Source organism: Parasteatoda tepidariorum, chromosome 5 (genome assembly GCF_043381705.1).
Source record: "Parasteatoda tepidariorum isolate YZ-2023 chromosome 5, CAS_Ptep_4.0, whole genome shotgun sequence".
In the NCBI taxonomy this organism is placed as follows: Eukaryota; Metazoa; Arthropoda; class Arachnida; order Araneae; family Theridiidae; genus Parasteatoda; species Parasteatoda tepidariorum.
Genome location: NC_092208.1, coordinates 64,503,685 through 64,527,433, shown reverse-complemented (window position 1 = coordinate 64,527,433; position 23,749 = coordinate 64,503,685). Strand labels below are relative to the sequence as shown.

The 23,749-nt window shown below is 28.3% G+C and overlaps 1 protein-coding gene and 1 long non-coding RNA gene across 2 annotated transcripts in view; one reads left to right on the top strand and one right to left on the bottom strand.

The window, feature by feature from the left end:
• LOC139425715 (uncharacterized) overlaps nt 1–3,470 on the top strand; it is a 51,153-nt gene extending 47,683 nt beyond the window's left edge. Inside the window, exon 3 of the long non-coding RNA XR_011636878.1 lies at nt 3,002–3,470. This is a non-coding gene — a long non-coding RNA (uncharacterized lncRNA). The remainder of the gene's footprint in view (nt 1–3,001) is intronic.
• Nucleotides 1–23,749, bottom strand: part of LOC107438521 (frequenin-2) — a 215,248-nt gene that overhangs the window by 37,845 nt on the left and 153,654 nt on the right. The window contains exon 2 of the mRNA XM_016050829.4: nt 5,683–5,707. Within this exon, the coding sequence (XP_015906315.1) occupies nt 5,683–5,707 (25 nt within the window). The remainder of the gene's footprint in view (nt 1–5,682; nt 5,708–23,749) is intronic.

Below are 23,749 nucleotides of genomic sequence, written 5' to 3'. Positions count from 1 at the left end.
GCTCATAATTCAAATATCTTTTATGAACTGCGAAAGCAGTTCCGGGGGTTGGTGAGCGCCAGCGAGCAGGGGGCGAAGCCTCCTAGTAAGTTCATAATGCTCGATTTATATTTTAAAACAAACAGTTGAGGATAGTTTTTTTTATCACAATTTGAGGATGCTTAATAATCAACTACGTATTTAAAAATTATATTGTAGTCCGGAAAAAAACGTCACAAAAGGATCAGTTCCTATACGATTATTTTTAGCCGATATCTATGTTATCGGTTAAACTATAAATTCACCGGAATTGTAGTTAAGTTTCATATGTTTGGAAATTAGATAAATTTATCCAAAAATAAACGCTATCTTCAATGTATAACAGATTGAGCCGTGGTGTCTTAGGGGATAGAGAACTCGCCTCCTAATGAACCGGGTTCGAATCACAGCGACGGCTGGTTGATTCGAATTCCTCACCCCCTCTCACCGATCTCACAGTGATGACGTAAAATATCCTCAGTTGTAGGATCAAGGGGTAAAGTTCCCTTGCCGACAGGCAAATCATGTGAATTTTTCGTGGTTTTCCTCTCCCCCTAACTCAAAAAGTCCTTCACGAAAACAAATTTCTTCCAATACTAGATCCAGTTCTATTCCATTTCCATGAACCGAAAATCCTCAAATCATCGTGAATCCTAAATCGCCAAAAATTGAAAAAGAAATCGTCAAAATATTATTGTCATTTACAGCGATATTGTAATTAATTGCGGTAATATGTAATACTAGCATTGTGGTAATAAATATCTAATATGCTAATATAGATCTGTAATGGCCTCTAGAAACAGAATACAGTTCTTTATCTTATAATCCCTCTGAACTTAAAAGCGTTAACAGTTAAGCTCCAAGTGTGTTATGTAGTATTTATACTTCTTGACCCGCAATGGTTATGGAGATAGAGCGTTCACCTTCCAATGAAGCGAACCGGGTTTGAATCCCAGTCGATACGAATTCCGCACCCGGCTTGCACCGACCACAGTGTTGACGTGAAATATCCTCAGTTGTATACGGATCAGGGGTTAGAGTCCCCTTGCCGTCAGGCTAACCGTGGGAGGTTCTCCTGGTCTTCCTCTCCATGTAACGCAAATGCGGATTAGCTCCATCAAAAAGTTCTCCACGAAGGCAAATTTCTCCCAATACTCGATCCAGGAGTTCCCTTGTTTTCTGGATTGGGTTCAAAATTGCAAGGTTAGGGAGTTGATCATTTTTGGTCGTAAACCAAAAATTAGGTCAACAACGGATATAGTTCAGAATATATAGTTCAGCAAAGGCTATAAAATATATAACAGATTGCAATGAATTCACTATCTTTTGTAATTGTTAAGCATAGTACTAGATTTATATTATGAAATAGATTCATACCACACTTTGATATGCAACTATACTAAAAATATATTATAGTCCAAGAGAAAAGTCCTCAAAATTACAAATATATTAATATTAATATGTTGTTTCATATTGTTGTGATATATATTGTTATGATATATATTTTTTTCTATAATTTGTACAAGTGATTTTCCAGAACAGAGATTCTTTTTTATGTCTTTGGTGATTGATCAAACTTTTCAAAGACCTTTTTATTATATTATAATTGTATTATAATTTCTTTTTATTATATTATAAATTTTTTATTTCATTTCGTATCGTAATTAATTTCGTTTTTTTTTTTTTACTATTTTTACGTTTACAGTATCTCATAGCCTTATAATCAGAAAATATTATTTCTCAATTTGATAAAGTTAATATTTTTAAAAAAATTGTTATATCCGAGAAATAATGTCAGAAAATATGCAATCAGTGCCACAATGCAATTTAATTTTTTTAACGTTTTGTATACGCAATTTATCAGCTAAATCAGAACCATTTCTGTGAAAAAAATTGCAATTAATTATGCAATGTGCCTACAATCAGTATTAAAATGGTGAAAACTTTATAATTTTAATGAAATTCTGTTCTGAAAGCTTAATTTATATTATCGGTGAAATTAAATAGTTATAAACAAATTAACTAATTACAATAAAATGCATATTGTTAGTTCCTGTTCTACAGGCTGTTAGTTTTTTCAAATAATTTAATATTTTTGTATTTATACACTAAGAAGCTGAACATGAATTAATTTATTATTGATAACTCATTTAATAAGTAATTAACTTATTGAGTATTTATTAAAAATTAATTATTTTTTCCTCCATCAATTTTTATAAACGAATCATAAAAAAATGTTCAAATAATCAAGTTTTTCTCAAAACTTCAACTAATTCACTCTGGGTCATGCAGGCCTGTGAGAAGGATGGGCTATCTCCCTCAATTTCCATTTGATATATTAATTAGCAACAGAGTGGTAAAGAAAAGGGAAAATTACTTATGAAAGTATACCAACTTGAAATATTCGAAAGAAAAATCAAGAGAGTTACTGTAGAAAAAAATCATAAAAACAATTATAGGGCAACGCGGAATCGTAAAGAAGGTATCCATTGATTTTAATCCATCACTTTAAAATCCTTTCCATTTATAGACTTATGATGACGTACAAAAAGTTCAATTAGATGTCTGAAGGATTAAGATCAGGAAGGAATCAAAATATATTTTTACATGTCTGTAAATCGCTTACAACCAGGAATTAGACAGCTGTTTATGACATGATACTTTTAGAAGAACAGCTTAGGAGGAGATGATAAATATTAAACTGGAATTAAGTGAACACTGCTAGTCTAAACCAAAGAAGTTTTTATATTACTGTGACGCACATCGCATCACCAAATGTGGAAAATTACTGTCCTTGGTCCGACAACAGAAATAAGGTATTTCGAGAAAATTCTTGAATAAATGATTCAAATAATATATATATATATAAGTANATTAGATCTTTAACAGAACTAATTTGATTCAGTGCTTCAGTTGATATATACATATATATATATACATATATTGTTATATTTTTATACTGTTTTATTTTGTTATATTTTAGCAAAAGTTGGTTTTAATGTCTGAAAAATATGTCTATCTCCTCCAGTACTCATCCTATGTATTCATCGCTTCAGATAATGTCTGTATTTGATATACTGGTATCTGGATACGAAGACTCATCATGATAAAGAAGAAAAACATGTGATTTATTACATCTGTGTTTATTTCTCGATCAAACAAGTACATAAGAAAGTGACGAAACTCAAACGTTAAGTAATCGAACCCTGTATGGATCACTTTTGAATGCATTCAGATATCATTCTATTCACACAATCAATTTATGATATTATATTTAAAATATATGTACAGTATTTAATATCCTAATGTGACGCGGTCTATAAAGTCCTGTAACATAGATAAACACAGATATTTTTTTTTATCAATTTTTGCCTAGATTTCAGTAATAATTTTACTCTTTTTTTTTTCTCTGATTTTTGTATTATTATTTTTAATTAAATTATTTTGAAGTTGGTCTTAGTATAATATCATCAGTTTAAATCATAACGATTGCAATAATTTCAATTTTTCTTGTTTTTATAAATCTATAATACATTTTGTAAAATATTCCTTTTTTATGATAAAAATCATGAAAGACGCAAACAATATCCTTCAAAAAATTTAAGTACAAGTAATTTTGATACTATTTTGCTAGACAGTAATAAGAGACTACAAAAGATTTTTAACTATGTCTATTTAAAATTTAAATTTAAGAAAAGTAAAAGAAATATTACGCGAAATGTATAAGATAAAAAATTACATTAGATTCATTATAAGGTCGGTGGATAGCTATAAAGCCATGATATTCAACAAGGTAGAAAAATCACTTTCCCAAAATATCATTTTAATTCAAATTTAATAATAAGCTTCAATTATATATTTATGTAAACATAATCTCCCCTTTTAATAATGTTGGTAGAAAAAGAAAGTTTCTTTACAGTTCCTGAAGCTCAGAGATAATTTAATTGAATTTAAAAATTACCATAAAGGTTTCATCAGTCTGCCTTTCTTTAAAAATATTAAACAAATCTTGAAATCTGTTTCCGTCTGTGATTGATTTATGAGACATATTTGAAATTTCCTTTTGAGCCAAATATGAACAACCTAGTTAATATATTGATGATATGGTTTTGAAATCTAAAAATTGAGTTTGCTTAAAAAGGAAGATTAAATTAGAATAAAACATAAATATTAAATGATACTAACTGAATCAGATATTTGAGGAAATTTTTTTTTTTACAAATAACTCTTAATAGCATGAATCATTGTCGAATAATATAAGAACTAATATTTTTGTAATAGAGCTTAAGTAATAGTTATGCTATAAGTTACTATCAGTAATTATAAGTGTGGAACATAAATTAGATTACCCTCTTGGAAATTTTGTTTGAAATTCGGAGTGTTATGTGATAATTTAAAGTAATAATTTTCTTCTTCAAGAAAAATAACCATTACCCATAATAGTAACAAACCTCAAAACATTTATTAGAAATGTTTGTTAATTTTTACGGCCAGATCAGTTCTTGGAGAAAAAACCTCAATGTCTGTAATTGCAACAAACGTCAGCGAAATTAGTAAAGTTCAACTTTAATTTGTAATTGTTAAATGTTTTATATAAAGTTTCTTAACTCATTTCGGTAATTTGCACTCTATTACACGGTGGTCAAAGCATTAAGGTATGGGCACAAATGTTCCGAATTCGATACCAGATGATATAAAATAAAATAAATGTCATATCGAACATTTCGGATAATCTAAAAAATATTGATGAAGGAAAAAAAAATATACCTCATGATGATAATTCATGACAGACTCACAAAAATCATCACCTATAAAACATTTAAATGATCAAGGGCGTCATACTTTTATGCTTTTATGTATTGATTGAAATACAGTTTACAGTTGTTAAAAACATATAGGTCATAAAATTAGAAAAAAACTTATTGTCTTTCTTACATTATAATTGTTATTATATAGGCACGTTTCGGAACAAGAGAAGTATATTTAAAAACAAAAAAAGTTATTTTCATAAATAATAGTTTACAGAATTTGAGATTAATGTAAATGCCAATTAAAATAAATAAATAAATTAAAGAAAGTTCAATGTTCAAATAATAATTATAATTCTTTCAACTAAATGCAAACATTTCTGCTTAAAGTTTTGATAATAGTCAGAAATAATGTAATTTTTTACCTTACTTGCAATAGATTGTATCCCAAATCTTAACTGATAGCTGCATGTCAAACATTAAACACTTACTTCAATTACTGACTTAGTATATTTCACTGATAAATTATCGAAAGCCATAAAGAAGTAATAATAAAAGTTTTATATGCAATTACTTAGAGAAACTCTATGGGTTTTTATTTTTGCTTTATTCCAACGGCAAAATCTTGATCCCTTAACGTTACCCTTCGGGCATCTATGAGCCTGAATCACACAGGTGAACAACATTATACATGCCACACTGCTACATATACCCGTTCGTAAGGTGGGTTACATCCATACAACTAAAGGTGTAAACACAGAGGGAAAGAGAGTGGCATTCGAACCCGCAACCGTTGATTTCGCACTCAGGTTCCCTGAGCGCTCATTCACTTGACTCAGAGTATGAATGTAAAATACATTCCGAAATGAGAGTTGTCCTTAATTAAAGTTGGAAAAAAAACTGAAAAACTACTCACCACTGCCGAACTTCTTTTTCCGTAACTGAAAATAGAAAGGAAAGAAATTTTACTTTTATTTGTACATTAAAACAATAAAATTAAACTAAAATAATATTTAAGCAAATAATCTCTAGAAGCTGAGGTGGAAAGATATTACTTGTTAAAAAACTTACATCCCATCAAAAACATGCAATTCGGAAATAATAGACTTCATGTTTCAAGCGCTCAAAAAAATTTTTTCAAGACTTGGGAGATGTTTATAAGAATAAAAGCCTATGTTTTATTTATCAAATGAAGTTCATTTATTTTTCATAAGTTTATGTTTAATTTTGTTTCTTTTCATTCGCATCTAGCTGGTTTGGTAAGTGGGCACGTATTTTTGAGTGCTTGAAAGATGTTGACTGTTATTCACAATTCGTATGTTTTCGAAGTGAAAGAAGTTTTTTTTTTAAAAAAAAGCAATAAATTGATATTTAATACATTTATTTGAAGTCTTATGGCTTTTAACTAACTTGCCACAGGACTTTCTATTTTCATGACTCTAAGAAGACAAAATTCCAGGCTTTTGTTTTTTTTTTAAAGCCAACTTGACGTTATATAATTTATACGTACTAATAAGAAAACTACTTGAAATTGGAAAGAAAATATATTACAAACTTTAGTTAAAATATCACTATATATTTATTTTATGATAAGTTTTCATAATTCATAACAAGCTTCCATGCCTAAAAACAATGAATATTTTATTATACAGTATTACATATACCGTTTTGTATAAACAGTTTAATTGTAATAACTCAAATCTATAAGTTAAATTTGAAACTGAAATATTGAAATTAAAACTGAATAATGGAAATAAATATATCGTATTTAGTGAAAATAGAAAAACATCTTTAAAGCTATTAAAAACGGACGTTTATTAAAAACAAAATGAATACACGTTTACAATAGTTCACAAAACGAATTAAGTTGGCAACGGCTTTGAAGAGTTATAAAATGTAAAAGATAAAATTTATTCCTTCAAAGTAAAGGAAAAATAATGTAATAAAAAATCAAAATTTGATGAAGGGTAAAATTGAAATGTAAGAAATAAAAGTTATTTCCATAGAGGAAAAAATATACTTAAATTTTCCTAGTTCGTAAATCTAAACTGAGAAAACATAAACTTCTGAAAGCGATTCAGTTTGAAATCTTGTAAAAATAAATGGAGTGAGGGAAAAAAAAGCACTGCGAAAATTGGATGGATCTTAGAATGTATCCAATAACAGATGTAAAGAGAGGAAAGTTTTCAAAAAAGAAAGAATGTCAACAAAAAATTGATGTAAGCAAATCCGACAAAAGCTATGAAAGGCATTTAAAACAAAGAGCTTACAAAGAAAAAGATTTCACTTAGTATCACAAATAGAACTCAGTTTCAATTTACGTATTTATGCTGGGCATAAAAGTAAAAAGATAGAATGAAACATTTGTAAGAATTGTTCTTTTACGGCTTAAAGTGCAGATTTCAACAACGATATTTTCAATATCTGAAAAAGTTTTCGAAAAAATGTGCGTAAGCTCATTTTCAGTTTATTTTCATCATTAAAACCAAACAATTCATGCAATTTTTCAATTTATATTAAAGCGGAAATAAGAGTTATATAAAAATAGAGTAACATATATAATAATAATGTCAAATTAAATATGAAAAATTTAGACAAATAAATTCCATTATTAATAATGCATAACATAATAATAAGCATAATTAATAATGCATCACATAATAATAAGCATAATTAATAATGCATAACATAATAACAAGCATGATTATTAATGCATAACATAAAAATAAGTACAATTAATAATGTATAGCATAATAGTATTATTTATATTTATATCGAGGAAAAATCTATATCATTTGTTATAAATTTTTTCCAGTTCTTTTCGATTCCCATACTTTTTAAAAGAGATTTTCTTTATAGATTCCAGGGAAAGAAAGCAATCGGTTTTGTTTTGAAAAAAAAACATTTTCACTTCCAGCCCTCAATTTTAAGAAATTAGTTTTACATATTTATAAACTTAACACACAGAGCTTCCTTTTTTTTGAGATTCCAATTTATTCGAAAATTATTGCAATTTTAAGTGCTATTCCAAAAATATTTCTCTCTCTCTTCTTTTTTGCTGCTCAAAATATACAAAACTTAGAAACTTAAAATTACGAAATTGTGCAGTAAAAAGTATAGAGAGTACGATGGATTAAAAAATAAATTAAGATCCGACAATTAGTTAGAGAATAATTACAATTTAACTTGTTGGGAAAAAATTCAAAGTTCATGTTTAATCAATCTGTAGCCCGCTGAAATACAACTACGGAGTTTTAACAGCAGTGCCGGGAGTTTACACCAACTATAAGGGTAGACGAGCAAAAAGAGCAAGGAGCAATGCCTTCTACTTTTTTTTTAAAAGAAATTATTAATCATATGGAGAAAATTTTAAATATTTGAACTGGTGCATTTTGTCCTGCATTAAAAAATATAATTTCATTCAATTTCATAAACATTTATCTATTTGAAACTAAAGTCGATTTGTAATTAATTTAGAAACCAAAGATTTACAATTTAATAAAACAATTCATCCATTGTGCTAGAAAGAAAACAAATTTACTTCCTGTAAAATTTAGATCTTTCAGTGCTTGATTATATTTATAATTCCAATCATTGCCCTAGTCCATTTTATAAAGGCAGTTAAACAGCGTTGGTCTTGTCAATCATGTGAATTTTTTTTTAACACGCAGAGTATTAATATTCATATAAAAATTTAAAACATGTTAACCATCATAATCAGGCATTAGTGGTCATATAAATAAATGTATGAAACACCTTGCCCTTTTATTACACACATATAATTGGACCCAAGGTATTTTCTTAATCATTATCAGAATGTGTTTTAATAATAACGCGAGAACAACTTTAAATACGAGATTCAAATTAAAATACGAAGTATTTAATTTTACGAATTTTAAATAAAAGCCATTATATAAATTTAAAATAACACAATATGTATTTTTAAAAAACTAATTTACAAGAAGGAAAAAAAATCAGTGATCGTTCAGCTTTGTATCGGGTAAATTATTTATAAACTATTGATAAAGTTACGTAATCTGATTTCGAAAACCAGAGAAATTATTTTATTTTAAATACACAAACAGATGTAAAAATGAATAACAGGTTAATTTCATTGTTTTAAAACCAAACCCAGTTTTTATAAGCATTAAAAAATGTATATAAAAATACAGATGTATTTAAAATAAATATTTTTCTCAATATTTAGAAGCTTAATCCCAATTCAAAGTCACCGTTTTCGATAGATTCATCGATCGTAATTTAAAGACTAATAATAGAAACCAATTTCTCAGTTTTTATTTTTTTTAGCATATCGCTTCAGCAAACACCCAATTTTGTGTCAACCATGCGGATATGAGAAAATCGCTTCCATTATTTGTATTAAAAAGGTCTGAAAATTTTTAGTCGTGAGTCATTGACGTCATGGTTAAAGTAGAAGTTAAGATCATTGTCCATCCATCTATTGATAACTTATTTTTAACTGTCCTAAATGCTTTTTAAAAATATGAATTTCCGTACATTTTATGCTATAGCGGTTGTTATTTGGATAAGTGATATGAATAAGAATTATATTATTGCATTGCGATGCATGTTATCTGAAATTACACTGTTAAATATGCTACGGTTTCTTTGTATTTTCTTTGCTTCTGAAACTTTATAAAGGAAATGTTAAAAAATGTAGGGTTTTAAGGTGCAGTATTTTCCTTAAATCAGACCATTTTGATAAACTACGTCCTTTATAGTTACGGAAAAACTGCGAATTGTATTCTTCATCATATAAATAAAACTAGAACTAATAGAAGAAAAAAAAAGATTCAATTCTTTTAACACAAGAACAGCCAGATTTTGGTCTTAAATAAAGCCGCCATTTCGGGTCAATTTGACTCTCAGAAAAAATTTGTGTGTTTCCAAAATAAATGAAGTTCTAAATAATGAATATTATTAAAAATACAATATGTAAGAACTATTAGAGATTTAAAAAATGTTTTTCGTTTTACTAACGCAATTACAATATTACATTATAATGTAATATTATATTGCATATTATTCTTTCATAAGAGTGCAATTATAACAAAAATAAATAAACGACGCGAATATAAATATTATACATTAAACTTCACACATTATACATATCTCAGTTGAAATCAAAGCTATATGGCTCATACGTCATACAATAAATTGTCATTATTATTTACATGACAATAATTGTTCCCCTACAATACCAAGATTATAACAAATTAACCACTTATAATCAGTTCGTACATGTTTTTTTTCTTTTAGAAGCAATAACGAAATTATTACTCAAAATGAGCGAAGTAGCTTACTAAACTAAGCTGCTTTTTTTAATCGAATCCAAGATACAATATAATTTCACGAAAGCTGCTTCGCGTGACATTTTTTTTAACTCAGTGTACCTAAATTTCTGTTCTACAATTCATCTTCATAATGTTTGCGAATCTGTAAAATCCAAAACAGACATACAACTTCTTAAAAGAACGTTTTTCTTATAGGGTTGGGGTCAAAATGACCCTTTATGGATGTTTTAGGTATTTCCATAAATATTTATTTTACTAATCAACAGAAAGACATGAAATTTTGATATTGTATACTTAGGAACAATTTCGGTTAAATCAACAAATATGACCTTTGTAACTCACGTGTATGTTCAAAAATAACACAATGGCAAAAAACAATCAAAGTGATCCCAATGGCGCTTCTAGTGTTAAAAATAACAATAAAAAAGAATAAAACAACAAAATCATTACATCAATCAGTAATGAAAATATGCTTAAGCTGTCTTAGTGTGAAATAAAAAGAGTTTACAAGTGTTATAATACAAGTTTAAAAACAAACAAAGTTATACATTTCTCAAAAAAAGAAAATTATTAAGTAACAATTTACTTAATTGTTATTTTACCATATTTGACCAAAATTACGAAGTCAAATAATCATAAGAAAGATGGTATTAAATCTTAACTTTGAGAAGAATTGTTTGTTGACTGTTTTCAACTAATACAGTTAAGCAACCAGAATTTTATCCGCTGCAACTTCACCCCAGCCAATGACATTCGAGCCCAAGTTCTTCGTAAGCTAGAAGCTAATCCTTGCAATAAGGATTACGAATTTATTTTTTGTTTTTCCAGCAGCGAATATCTAATAGTCAATAAACGGATGTCTATAATCAATCAGTAATAGCAATAAGTGCGTGGTAAACGCATTATGAAGCTACTTAGTTCCTTGCAGCTGAGTACGTATATTCCCAAGAAAGGTAATCTGTCAATCTTATGACAAACTGAACGGGGGCTCTAATCTCATCAAAGTTGACGAAACAATATTTCCTTTAACACATGAGGAGTTTCCAGTGCTCTTAACTCTGCAATTGCTGGCCCTTGACTATTAGAATACTAAACTGTCATACATTCATCGGTAACGGCACCTCGGATATGCTTAACACAAAAAATCCAGTATTTCTTTCGTCCTACAATAGATGGAACCACTGGATAAAATAGTTAAGCCCCTTTATAAGGTTCAGTTGACAAAATGCAACTTAATCACAATATTACTCCAATTTCCATCACCTAACAAAAAACCTAACATAAATTCCAGCAAAAGTTACACTTAACTTTCATTTTTACTATTTTAAAGCCATGCTAACTGTAAATGGTTACAAAATTGTAATCACGATTTTTAACTAAATCAGTTGTAAACAATTTCATCCCCATTAAGGACATTAAGGTAAAGACATATTCCTAACCTTAATTTTATGGTCAATTGAATGGACAGATTGCTGCTGGTTATTTTACCGTAATTTCAAAAGAAATTTCTAACAGTGTATTGAACAAATATCTAAGATAGTTTTTAAACTAGTAAGATATAAACTACTTTTTTATTAATAAATCCTCCTGTTTACTATTGCGAAATATTGTTTGCATCTTTTATTAATAACGAAGAATAATCATTTCAATAAAAAAACAGATTTTTGAAATGCGTATAATTGAAAAACGAAAATTCCATTAAAGAAGATATAATGATGTAGTTTTAAGAATAAGCTATTTTAATTAAATTAAATTTCTAAAAATATTAATTTTAAAGTAATCTTATTACTTCCATCATGTTGATGTTAATTTCCATTTAATATTACGAAATTAAACTTTACAAAATATTTTACTAAATGTAAATACCTTTTTAAATTAAAATCCTAACATAAATAATACAAAAAGAAAAATAAAGTCATTAAAAGGGAAATAGAAACTTAACTATTATTATTTACCCTCAGGGATTTAAGAGAAAAAATAGTTAAAAGAAGTTATTTGTAGTTTATTCTCTATCGGGTAATTGGAAATAAAGACGTAAAAAGAGCTGTAAAGTTAATTTACAGTTCTGAATGGTTTTAAGAAAAGAAATATGTTTTTTAATTAAGTCTTGGCTGTATGACATATTTAAAATAGAAAGTCTACAAAACTCTTTATTATTGAACATTAAGGCTACACGCAATTCAATGATTTTTAAATTTTCTTCAACATTTTACTAAGGTTTTGAGTAAATTGTTTTCGTTAATTATGAAATCAGGTAAGAAGCGTGCTTTTCTTTATAAATAGGACACTAGATTTTATTAAAATTTTATATTTATACATTTATTTACTTTTTGAAGTATTTTCTAAAAAAGGAAATATTGTAGAAAAGAGCCTTATTTTCTTGGAAGTGAAGGATAATATAGTTTTTCCTATAACTCTCCGCATAGTGTTTTGTTTTCATAAATAAAAATATATTTTGATTTAAAGATGCATTAAAAAAAGCATTAATTTTCTTTTTTTAAAAAAAAAATTAAATGATTCTGTGCTTTGATTGCATGACAAGATTCATACATTATATTAACCGTTTTATACTTTATATTTACAATTAAAATTTCAATATAGAAATTGTGAGTAAAATAAACATTTAAATGTTTAAAGCAACTTATTTCATCCTATGATTCTCGAATATTGTTAATTTATACTGTTTATATAGATATGATTCTAATTTGGTGCCGATCATTATAAACTCATGAAATCAACTCTACGAGTAAAAAAACAAACATTCTTTTTCGTAAAATCTTTTTTAAGTAAAAGAACATTTTATAAATAAAAAGTTCAGGCATTTTATTTCACACTCTCAATTTTTTTTTTATAATTTCTAAAACTAAAGTTTTGTTCTATGTGTGTAAAAGAGCCTTTTCTAGGAACAGGAAATCTAAATAATATTTTCAACAGAGTTTTATTTTCCTACAACTAACTAGGAAATTTTGAGTTTTAGCTTCAATTATAAAGAGAGAAAATAAGCAATTTTCAAAAAATAAATAAATAATTTCAGTTTTAAAATGACGTAAATGATTTACCCATTAAGTAATTAAACGAAACAAAAATGAGACATTTTATAGATAAACTTAGAGTTTCGATATTCCATCCATCAAAAATAAATACTTAAAAAATAGTAAAATACTAACAATGTAAAAAATAGCACAAATTTTGTGATTATATTTTTTAAACAAAATTTGTTTTGTTTTTTTTACAAAATGTTATAAAAACTATTAAAATATAGAATATTTTTTGGATTTACATTCTAATATTTACGTTCTAATAATTCACGTAATCGAACAATTGAATTGAATTGAAATTTGAGCATCAATCATTTATATTAATGGTATAGTTAATGTATAGTTGGTATGTCATAGTTATGGTATAGTTAAGAGTATACAAATGGATTGATGTCTTTTTTGTGAGTATTTGTATAGAACTATAACAATTTAGATTAAATCCAAAATATTTCATAGCTTAAATCATTTTATCCATTATTTGAAAAATCGATAGTTAGCGAGAACATAAAACTTAGATTAAGAAACGACATCGATTTTACGAGTCTCAATTTCCATGATCTCTAATGCAATAATTAAAAAAATCCAAAAAAAATCACTCTCCTCTGGTCCTCTGGCTAAATTAAAATCTTAAGAATCATTGTTTTTTTTCCGTTGAAATCTATTAAGAGATAAAATACTTTTTGGATTTAAATATTTACATTTTTGTCATTCAAGTAGCCGAACAGCGCATATTTTGGTAAATTCGAGCTTCAGCCACACATACTAATGGTACAGTGAATTAATATTCCATAAATTATACAATATTATTTGCATAATTCATGGCATATGAGGAAACAATGGGTCGATCTCTTTCTTGTGAGTACATAACTAATTAACTTTTTATAGAACCAAAATAAAATTTTGTCTAAGCCTAAAATATTTCATATCTTGTTTGAAATATCTAGTTTTAATAATCATTATTTGAAAAAGAGATTTTTAATTAAAGAGAACATAAAACTTAGAGTAAGAAACGACATCAATTTTAGGTTTCTCAATTACCATAATCTCCAATACATTATTGGAAAAAATTCAAAACAAATCACTCTTCCCTAGTTAAATTTAAGTCTTAAGAATCATCACATCAAAGAGAAGGCACTATTTAAGCCTTTTACATTAATTAAATTATATATACGACATCGAGATAATTAGTTCTAAACGTACGTACATTCTCCTTTAAAATTGTTTTTGTTGGCGATCTTTAGTGAAAGGCATTATATTCCATTGGGTGTTATGAATGAGACCTAATTACAATGTGCTGCAAAAGGGAGATCAACAGCCAATTTTATGACTTTCTCGCCAAGACAGGTATTAGCGTTGTCGAAGCAAATAAAAGGTTCCATTAAGCAGTTTCGCCCAAATGTTACCTGGGTAGTTTGATAGAAGCACAAACAATTCTATCCTCGTGTTGGTACCATGGAAACCCGAATTCATGACGTAAGCGAGTTTGGGGGATTTTTAGGGAAGATGAGAAAATTCTTTTAACGAAAAGGAAAATCTCAATGTTTACGTCTTTGAGCGACGTGTTTTCTAACATAAAAGATTTCAAAATCTAAGTTTAAATTTAAAGAAGAGTGGTTTTCTTTAAAGTAAAACATGCTTTACTGTCATAAATGTAAATGCAAGGAGTATACAAGTTTCTTTTAAATAAATTCTGTTATAAAAAATTTAAACTCGTGTTTTACTTGAATAGAAATTTCATTTGATTCAAAAATATACGAACGGAAGTAAAGGTTGACATGTTTCAAGGGCTCAAAAACCGGCGCCCATTTTCATGACTTAATAGACATGAATAGTAACAAAAATGATTTGAAATATAACAAGTAAAGTATACTTGAATACATTACTTGACGACATTAGTTTCTGAACCTATCCATGTAGTGTGGAAATGCATTTCACTCTGATACGCCGTTCTTGACCACTCTAGTTTTCTTTGTTCTGTTTTTCATCATTTTTCTCTCTTGGCAACAGTGGTTTTTATAGTTTTGTTTATCACCTTTATTTTTCTATCTTTAGCTGGCAACTTTACATTTTTTATTTCAAATCACTTTTGCTTCTTTTCATTCGCGGCTGGCAAGTTTTGAAAATGGGAGCTTTTAATTGAGCTCTTGAAACATGTAATTGTCATTCCCAATTTGTATATTTTGTAGTGAATTGTTGTTGTTTTTATGTTCTATTCTAAATATTATAGATCGAAATTATAATATTGTTAGAAATATTCAATTCTCTTTACAAATTATATTAAAAAAACGCTTTCATTATTGAAGTTTTCAGGATTACATTTTTCCATATTCGTCTTTATTTTGTACATTTTGCAATTCTGAGAAAATATATGCATTCAAATGTACATAATCACCATTAAAATGAAGATTTTAAAAAATTTAGCAATTCTTAACACCAAAAAGGAGGTGTCAACCACTTTTCCCCTAAAGTAAAGTAGTGACAGAAAACAGAAAATTCTTTGAAGTTCGATATAGTGAAACACAAGAAAAGTTCAACCTTAATTCTTGTTTGAAGTAATTGCTCCTATTTTTGGTGTTCAGTAAGACTAAAATTTATAATAATAGGACATGATAAACATAAATGTCAATATAGTTATTTTTACGATTTAGTTTAAAGAAAGAACAATTAGTTAAAGGTGCCTAACACACCGTGGCCATTGAAAAAAAATATGGTTCGTAAATCAAATATGCACGTAGCACAAAGAGGGTGTTAATAAGAATTCGACTAAGTCTAAACAGAACCAACACGGACTGAAATAGAATGTTGTAAAATTATTTAGTTCAATTGACTAATATCAAAAAAAAAGTTATAATTATCCTTATTGCACACTTTAAGACATACATACATTTAATATCAGCGAACTTTTGTTTCTATTGATGTATACCATCATACAAAACAGCAACAAATTCACGTCATGTTGCTCTTATAAGCCTAAACTGCTGTTTTCATAAGCAAAAGTAATTCATGAATGGTGTGAATGCGCCGAGTTTGGTGTAAGAATTTTCAATTATGTGTGTTTGGATTTTATCATACCTTTTAAAGTGCATACGAACACTTGATTTGAATCAAGGTGCTCATTAACTCAATTTTTTGGAATGTTTAACGTTAAATTCAGAGATCTATAACCCCACAGAATTTACAGCTTAGAGCATTTTTAGTTAATACATTAAGACTCTTAATATTATAAACACTTTGGGCTTTCTACGCTATAAAAACTGGGGTGTAATATCTCTCCAATTATGATGCTGCGCCAACCCAATAAGCTGCGCAAAGGAGCACTTTCGTTCAAGCTTGCAGCTTTATTACAGAATTTAAAGGGTGCGAATTAAATCTTAAGCAACAACAAAAAACTTGCAATTATCTCGCGGGTAATCTTACCATACTTGAATTATTTTCGTTTTTGATAAATCCAAAATTATCGCTTTTGAGTATCGTTAGTGACTTGTTTTTAACTCCAGAGTCGTGATCTGTTATTTTTTACACTACTATACAATATCAACAGAAACAAAAATCGCCGTTACAATATGTATGTATATTTTTAATTGCCTAATAAGGATTATTATATTTTAACACTTCATTATCTATGAACTGTATAAAATAATTTCACAATGCATAATTTCGATCCACTTTGGTACTGTTAAGCCTAGTTCATATTGGCCTTAATATTCTTTCTGTGATGCGAATACGATTTAGAAACTAGTTTCATTTTAAGAATTTTAGAATGTATGCATCCTCAATTAATGATTCTTATTTTATATAAGGCGTTCGTAAAATAAAACTTTATTAACTATCATGTGTATCTTATTTAACTGTATTTATAAATTTTAATGTCACAGAATACGAATAATGGTGGCAGCTACTTAACACAAAGTAGCGGGAAGGAACATTTGGAAAAAATATTCTTGATAATATTTACGTAGAGTAATCATCGGTTTTTATTTTCTATATTAAACAACTCTAAGAAAGTAATTGTGTTGCAATTTGCATAATCTCCATTATTGCGTACTTTAAAGAATTCGTGAATTTATTCAATATTTTACTTTTATAATTCTCCTGGATAATTCTAAAAAAATTAAGGTCATTAAAATATTAGAAAGTTGAGAATACTTTGTTATTCGCATAACATATATTTTTATACATTTGTGGAGTTCCCCCAAAAAGTACCTTTACTGCCTCATACATTTTAGACCTCTTGAGAAAATTTTAATAGTTTCAGTTATAATAATATTACATTAAGTATCACCAGCTTTCTACAGTCAGGACATAAAAACGAACATTTTCTGCCACAAAAATATCCGTGATTACATTTCGTAAAATAATTATTCATTTTTATTTGGTGTATTTCATGATTCTGAGACATTATATGTGTTGACATTTACTTAATACCCATTAAAACCTACCTAAGGGTATTCGTGAGTAATATATTCAACCTCTTACGTTTATGAACCTCTTGGGCATTCCATAACGACTAAGGACATAAAAAATCTTACTCAAAGTATCTAGTACGTTTCTACAATTTGGACCAATCCAATGAAACTTTTTTTTTCTTTTTTTTTCTTTCTCCTCCTACGAAATCTCGAGAGAAATAAAAAGTGCATGAATAAGCAAGTCCCAACCATCTACTCTACACAATGCGATGTTGCGTGCGTCCGAGGTTTTGACTTGATGGAAAAGATGCCACAGCGGCGAAGAAACTTGAGTTTTCCCGAGAAAAAGGACGAAAATAGCTGCTTCTTACCTTTTCCCAAACTCCCGGGTGCAACTTAGGAAATCGATCAGCGATTTAGAAAGTAGCTTAATTCTTCAGAAAATGGCTGTTGCATGTATTGGTTTGCTTTGGTTGTTTAATCACGGTTTTCTTTATTTAGTAAAAGGTTAATGAAAACGTTCTTTTTTAGGGTCATTTGCGCTTTAGTATGAATTTTATTATGCACTAACTAAGGGTTTTATGTGAGTCTTATAAAATGAATTAGTGGTTGATTAACGATATGATGAGGTAGAGTGATATAGTTTGATGAGAAATTTTCTCATCTGTTTTATGTTGGTGTTGTAATTGCTATATTTTAGTAAAATATAATGTTATAATCTAAAACAGTTCACCTAAAACTTTTTACATTAAATTTATCGAATTTGAAATTAAGTAAATACGTTTCGACTAGAAGCTAAGCTCTCTGTTTACTGCCACTTACCAACCCCAATGATTGCAGTACATTAATTGCTGCTTTCTGGTATAAAATAATTTTTTTCAACGAAAAATTAAATTTTTAATTTAAAATATATGTACTAAAACGAATACTGTTAGCTTATGCATTTGTGCCCACGTCCGAACATTCCCCTTATTGCACCACAATAAATTTTATTTGCGATCATAAATAATTTTGTTTATTAATTATTTTTTTAAAAAAATAAAATTAAATATTATAGGTATATTGCTGAAAAAATTGGGTGAGTCCACTACCATAATTTCGCTTACCAAACAAGCTGTGATATTAAACACAATTATTGATTCATGTTTGTTAAGTTTATAATTATTTAACGAATTTTTTTTAATGTAATTTGCAATAGTACGTAAATGAATTTTTCTGTGAAAAATAATAATTTTAAAACGAAAATAAGTTTAGGCACAAATTTAAATAAGCTTATTCTAAAATGTAGCGTAATAAGGTTATATCATAAAATTGCGTTTTAGTAAAGAAACAACTCAATGTCAGACTCTTAATTTAGAGCGATGTACCTTACAGGAAAATACTTCTAAATAATGGATGCAAAAATATTTTATCGAAAAACAATACGATTTACGTCTTTCATTAATGTCTACTATTTTTTGATATTAAATGCTCAAAGAGGAATTTTTTTATGCATTTAATTTCGTAAAAGTAAGAACTACACTGGTACAAGAAATGAATAGAATTTGCAGGCTTGGTCGATTATCTCTAGAACTACTGGATCGATTTTTAGTAAGATTTGTTATGTACATACAATACAAAACAAATAACAATTCAACAATTGTAATACACACGCATGATCATGCGTAACACTTGTCGATATCGGAAGGTATGAAACAGTGGTTGCAGAATAAGCGCAAAAAAATGAGTTAATGGGGGGTATGCTCCCCTTTTACAGGTATACAGGCCTGGCAGCTTGAATTCATACTTGAAAATAGGCAGTTTATCACTTCCTGTGGCAATTGTCCTGAATTTTCCTGTGGCAATTTCATACTTTCCGTCTCCAACGCGCGATCATGCATGTGTATTAGAATGATTATTTGTTTTGTATTGTATCAATGTATGTACATATCAAATTTCATTAAAATCTGTCCAATAGTTCTAGAGATATTCGACCTAGTCTGCGAATTTCCTTAATTTCTTACATCAGTGTGTATTATATATCAATAAAGTATAATCCTAAATTTTAAAAAAATCTGCTACAAAAATCATCTTTGAATCAATGAAATAGGATTGAAATTAATCTATTTCAATTTTTTGACAAAGTGATATTTCTATTTATGCCTGGCTTATAGAAGGAGACAAAAAGTTATCTATTTACTTTCGAAGGCAAAATTATATTGATTAAAAATTAAACAATGCTTTCGTTCTTTTTTGTTATAAAAAAATTATGCTGTTCATTTTTCCTGGCTTATTTTTCAATCCTGGATCACGAACTCTTTGATAATTATAGCAATTAGTGTAAATAATAAACGGAGAAATTCAAATATATTGGAAGTATGTTTTCATAAATAATTCATTCTAATTTATTTATGAAACAGATTGTATGAATGATACAAATTTTAAAGGAAATGTTATATTTAAATATTAAAGAGATGTAAAGTATTGTTTTATTTATCAATTAATGTAACTAATAGCTAACTATAAATTAATTTCAATGGCGAATTTAGTATAATGCATTTATGAAACTGATTGAATAACTAATTCGCATTATATAGAAAATAAAATATTTAAATCTTATTCATGTCTAAAACACCAAAAATAAAGTTCTGTACACTTTAAAAAAAACTTCTAATTAATTTTAAATATCATAAAATCCTGATTCAATTAGTAATTTGTAAAATTATTGCATATTTTTAAAATTTTTATCAGCCTGAAAAAATGACGTTATGATTTTTTTTAAAAATTCGTTTAAAGTCAGTAACGTTTGTGAGAAACTATTTAAATGAATCTGTTTCACAGTTAAATAACTTCTACATTTTAGTGAGCTATAAATATTTTCAAAGCTGTTTCTTTTAGAATTTCATGCACAATTTACTTTTACTTCAGACAGATATAGTCCGAATACAGTATAAAAAAACTAAAGCAGAAAAAAAATTTAAATACTTATAGGGGCATGAATTTTAACTATTAAGTACTAAAAGTAGAAGTTCAGCATCACGTTTTCTGTATTAAATATAAGTATGAGTAAACTTACTTCTTTTTATTGTTTTTATCTCAGGATCATAAAACCTAATCTTAAATTTCTTATTGATTTTTAACTTTCCTGATTATTTTATATTGTAATCAGAAACTAAATAAAATTATTTTTAATATGGCTCAAGAATAAAAATTTCAATAACTGTAATAAATAAATGACGAAGTTTTACTGAAACCCCCCTAATATTTTTATTATAATGTTTGTTTGTTTTTTTTATTTCAGGAATACAAAATAAATTACAAGTATTACGTATAAATACGAAATCAGGGGGAAATTAGAGGAGTGTTTTCGTAATCTAGAGCTGAGAAAATTTTAAAAAAATACCGAAATCTAGCCATGACATAATAATACATATATAAAATATGCAATATACAAAATAATACAATAAATATACGAAATATACAACAAATATATAATGCATATTCAAAGGTAAAATCCAATAAAAAATATGTGTAGACAAATTAATCAAACTATTATAATTGAAATGAACTTAACATTTTTTTTTAGTTTCGTCTGTTTGTTTCTGAAATGGTGTAATTAGTTTTGACTTTGCGTGGTGTAATTAGTATAATCTGGATAAAATTAATACATTAGATTAAATTTAATCCTTAACTCATTTTAACCCTTTTAAAATCAAATAAACGAAATTAATCTTACAATTCCACGTAAATTTATCCTGTTCAAATCAAGAACGATAATTTGAAACTTAAGTACATACAAGCTAAAAGTCATTTCCCTCAAATCCATTTAAAAACATACTAATAGATTTTGAAAGCACTTGAAGGAATGCGATCTATGAAAATAAATATAGAATTACCTCTTGTTCGGGACCACCTTTCCTTTAAAGGTACACCCTCTCTTTAAGGGCCGTATACACTTATAGTGAGTGGCCAAATTGTTACGACCTCCTCTAACCCGCAATAGAATTCTTCTTGGCATAGATTCTATAAGATGTTAGCAGGTGATAAGAGGAATTTGATTCAATTTCCGATGGACTACACTTTTCAGTTTCGCCCGACTGGATGGAATGGATCCAGCTGTCTGATGCTCCGCTCTATTTCATACCATATCCTCAATTGGATTGAGATCTGGTAATTAGGGGGTCCAACGAAGTATGGTAAAGTCACCGTCATGTTCTTCAAACCCTCTGACGACAATACAATCAGTACAGCTTGCTGAAAGTATCTATCCCCGGCAGTGTACACCATTGACATAACAGGATGTACTTGATCTGCGATAACACTTAAATACCCTTGGGTATTCAGACGCTGTTCCACAGGGATCAAAACCATAACATTGCCTCCACCAGCTTGAAGTGTTGTGGTAATGCAGTTGGATTCCCTGCTTTCGTGATGTTTTCGACTTATCCGAAACCTGCCATCTGCATAGCGTAATTAAAAACGCGATTCATCATACCACATGACCCTTTTCCAGTCATCTACTATCCAATCATTAAGTTCCTTTGCAAACTAGAGACGCGCTCTGGTTCAAGACTAACAGCAGATTCTCTCAAACAGGTCATTGGCTCCCATAGCATATACAGTGTGATGTGCAGCTCAAGACTTGTTCAGACATTTGCAAATGCAACTTCATTAAGATTCCTCGTTGTTTGACGTACTGTTGCTCTTCTGTTGAACTGGACAACTCTGGCAAGTCTCCTTTCAGCTCGAGCATTCAGTAGTCTGTGATAACCACAAGCCTCAAGTTGAGAACCGGTTTTCTGCATGGTAGTTCATTCTCAGTACACATTAATAACTGCTACTCTCGTACACTTCGCAAGAGCAGCCGTTTTGCTGATACTGATTCCGACGATTCGAGTGACTGCAATCACTCCGCATTCAAACTCGATTAAGTCACGTTTTTTGCCCATATGTCCTTGTAGACAGTCTATGCGATTCAAATATGTCTTTTCAATTTTGTATAATTTTGAGGCGTCTAAATTTTTCTATCGGGTCACATCTTACTATTTCAGTTTCTTCGGATCTCTTATTTAAAAATGCAGAATTCTAATTCGCCACAAGATATAAGTAAATTTCAGTACAATCATATAATTAATAACTTAACTCTAGAAATTTTTACCAATTCAGTGCTTATTCTGTTAGGATTATTCAAAGGTCTCAGAAAAAGGGGATTAAAACAAACAATGATTTAACATTTGAAACAACTTACAAAACATAATTAAAGAAAGCGGCAAATATCCCTCTACTACTTTCTCAAAAATGCTATCTACTTTCTCGTTAGTTCTTTATCCGATAAAAGCTGTATTGAAAATTGCTTTTAAAGAAGAAGTTTGGTCCCAGGTAGCAAAAAGATATGATCTAATATTAGAAAGATGCAATATAATACTGCCCTGCTAGAAAACGCAACACTCTTGAATCCTATCTTCTAATTTTAGAACTAATATTATATAAAATAAAATAGTATTCGATCTAACATTCGAACTTTCAAAATAATCATCTATTTCATTACTTTTGGTACAGCGTCACATTTTTGCGAAAGGTTATCCCATATTATTAATAAATAAACATTTATTTATGAAAGAAAACAATAAATTAAATATTACTTAAAATGTCATTTTTAGCCAATGCAAAGAAAGCGAAAAATAATATTAGTAGTAGTTTGCGAACGATTGAACTCAAAAAACTTTTTCAACTGTTGAATCTTGTCCCCCTTCTTCCTCGTTGGCTTCCTCTGTTCGTTTGTTTACGGCGCCATTGTTAGAACTTAGCTGCTTTCTTTTCAATTACATAAGGTATTTATAATTTAGTAATTATTTGAAAACTTTATACATTTCAATGATAGTTACATGAAACGTTAAAGAAGTATTGTAAGTAATGTTTTTGCTTTAGTTAAAAATCATGTATCAAATAAAGTCAGTTTATATTATGAATTGTGATCATTATTGTTCGCACATAGTAGTTGACTTCTGTGTTAAGTTATTGTTTAGCTATAAATAATAAGTAATGTAATTAGTTCAAAATATGCTTGTAAAAGAACGTTTGCTAAGTAATTCGACTGTAACAAAGTTTTTCTGCAACAGTGGAAAAGATAAAAATAATTGTCTGTAAACAAATTAGCCAAGTTAAAACAATTAGAAAATTAATGATCTGCTACTTTTAGCTCAGTTTAAACCATTACATTCTAGAATGTTTAACGTTCAATACAA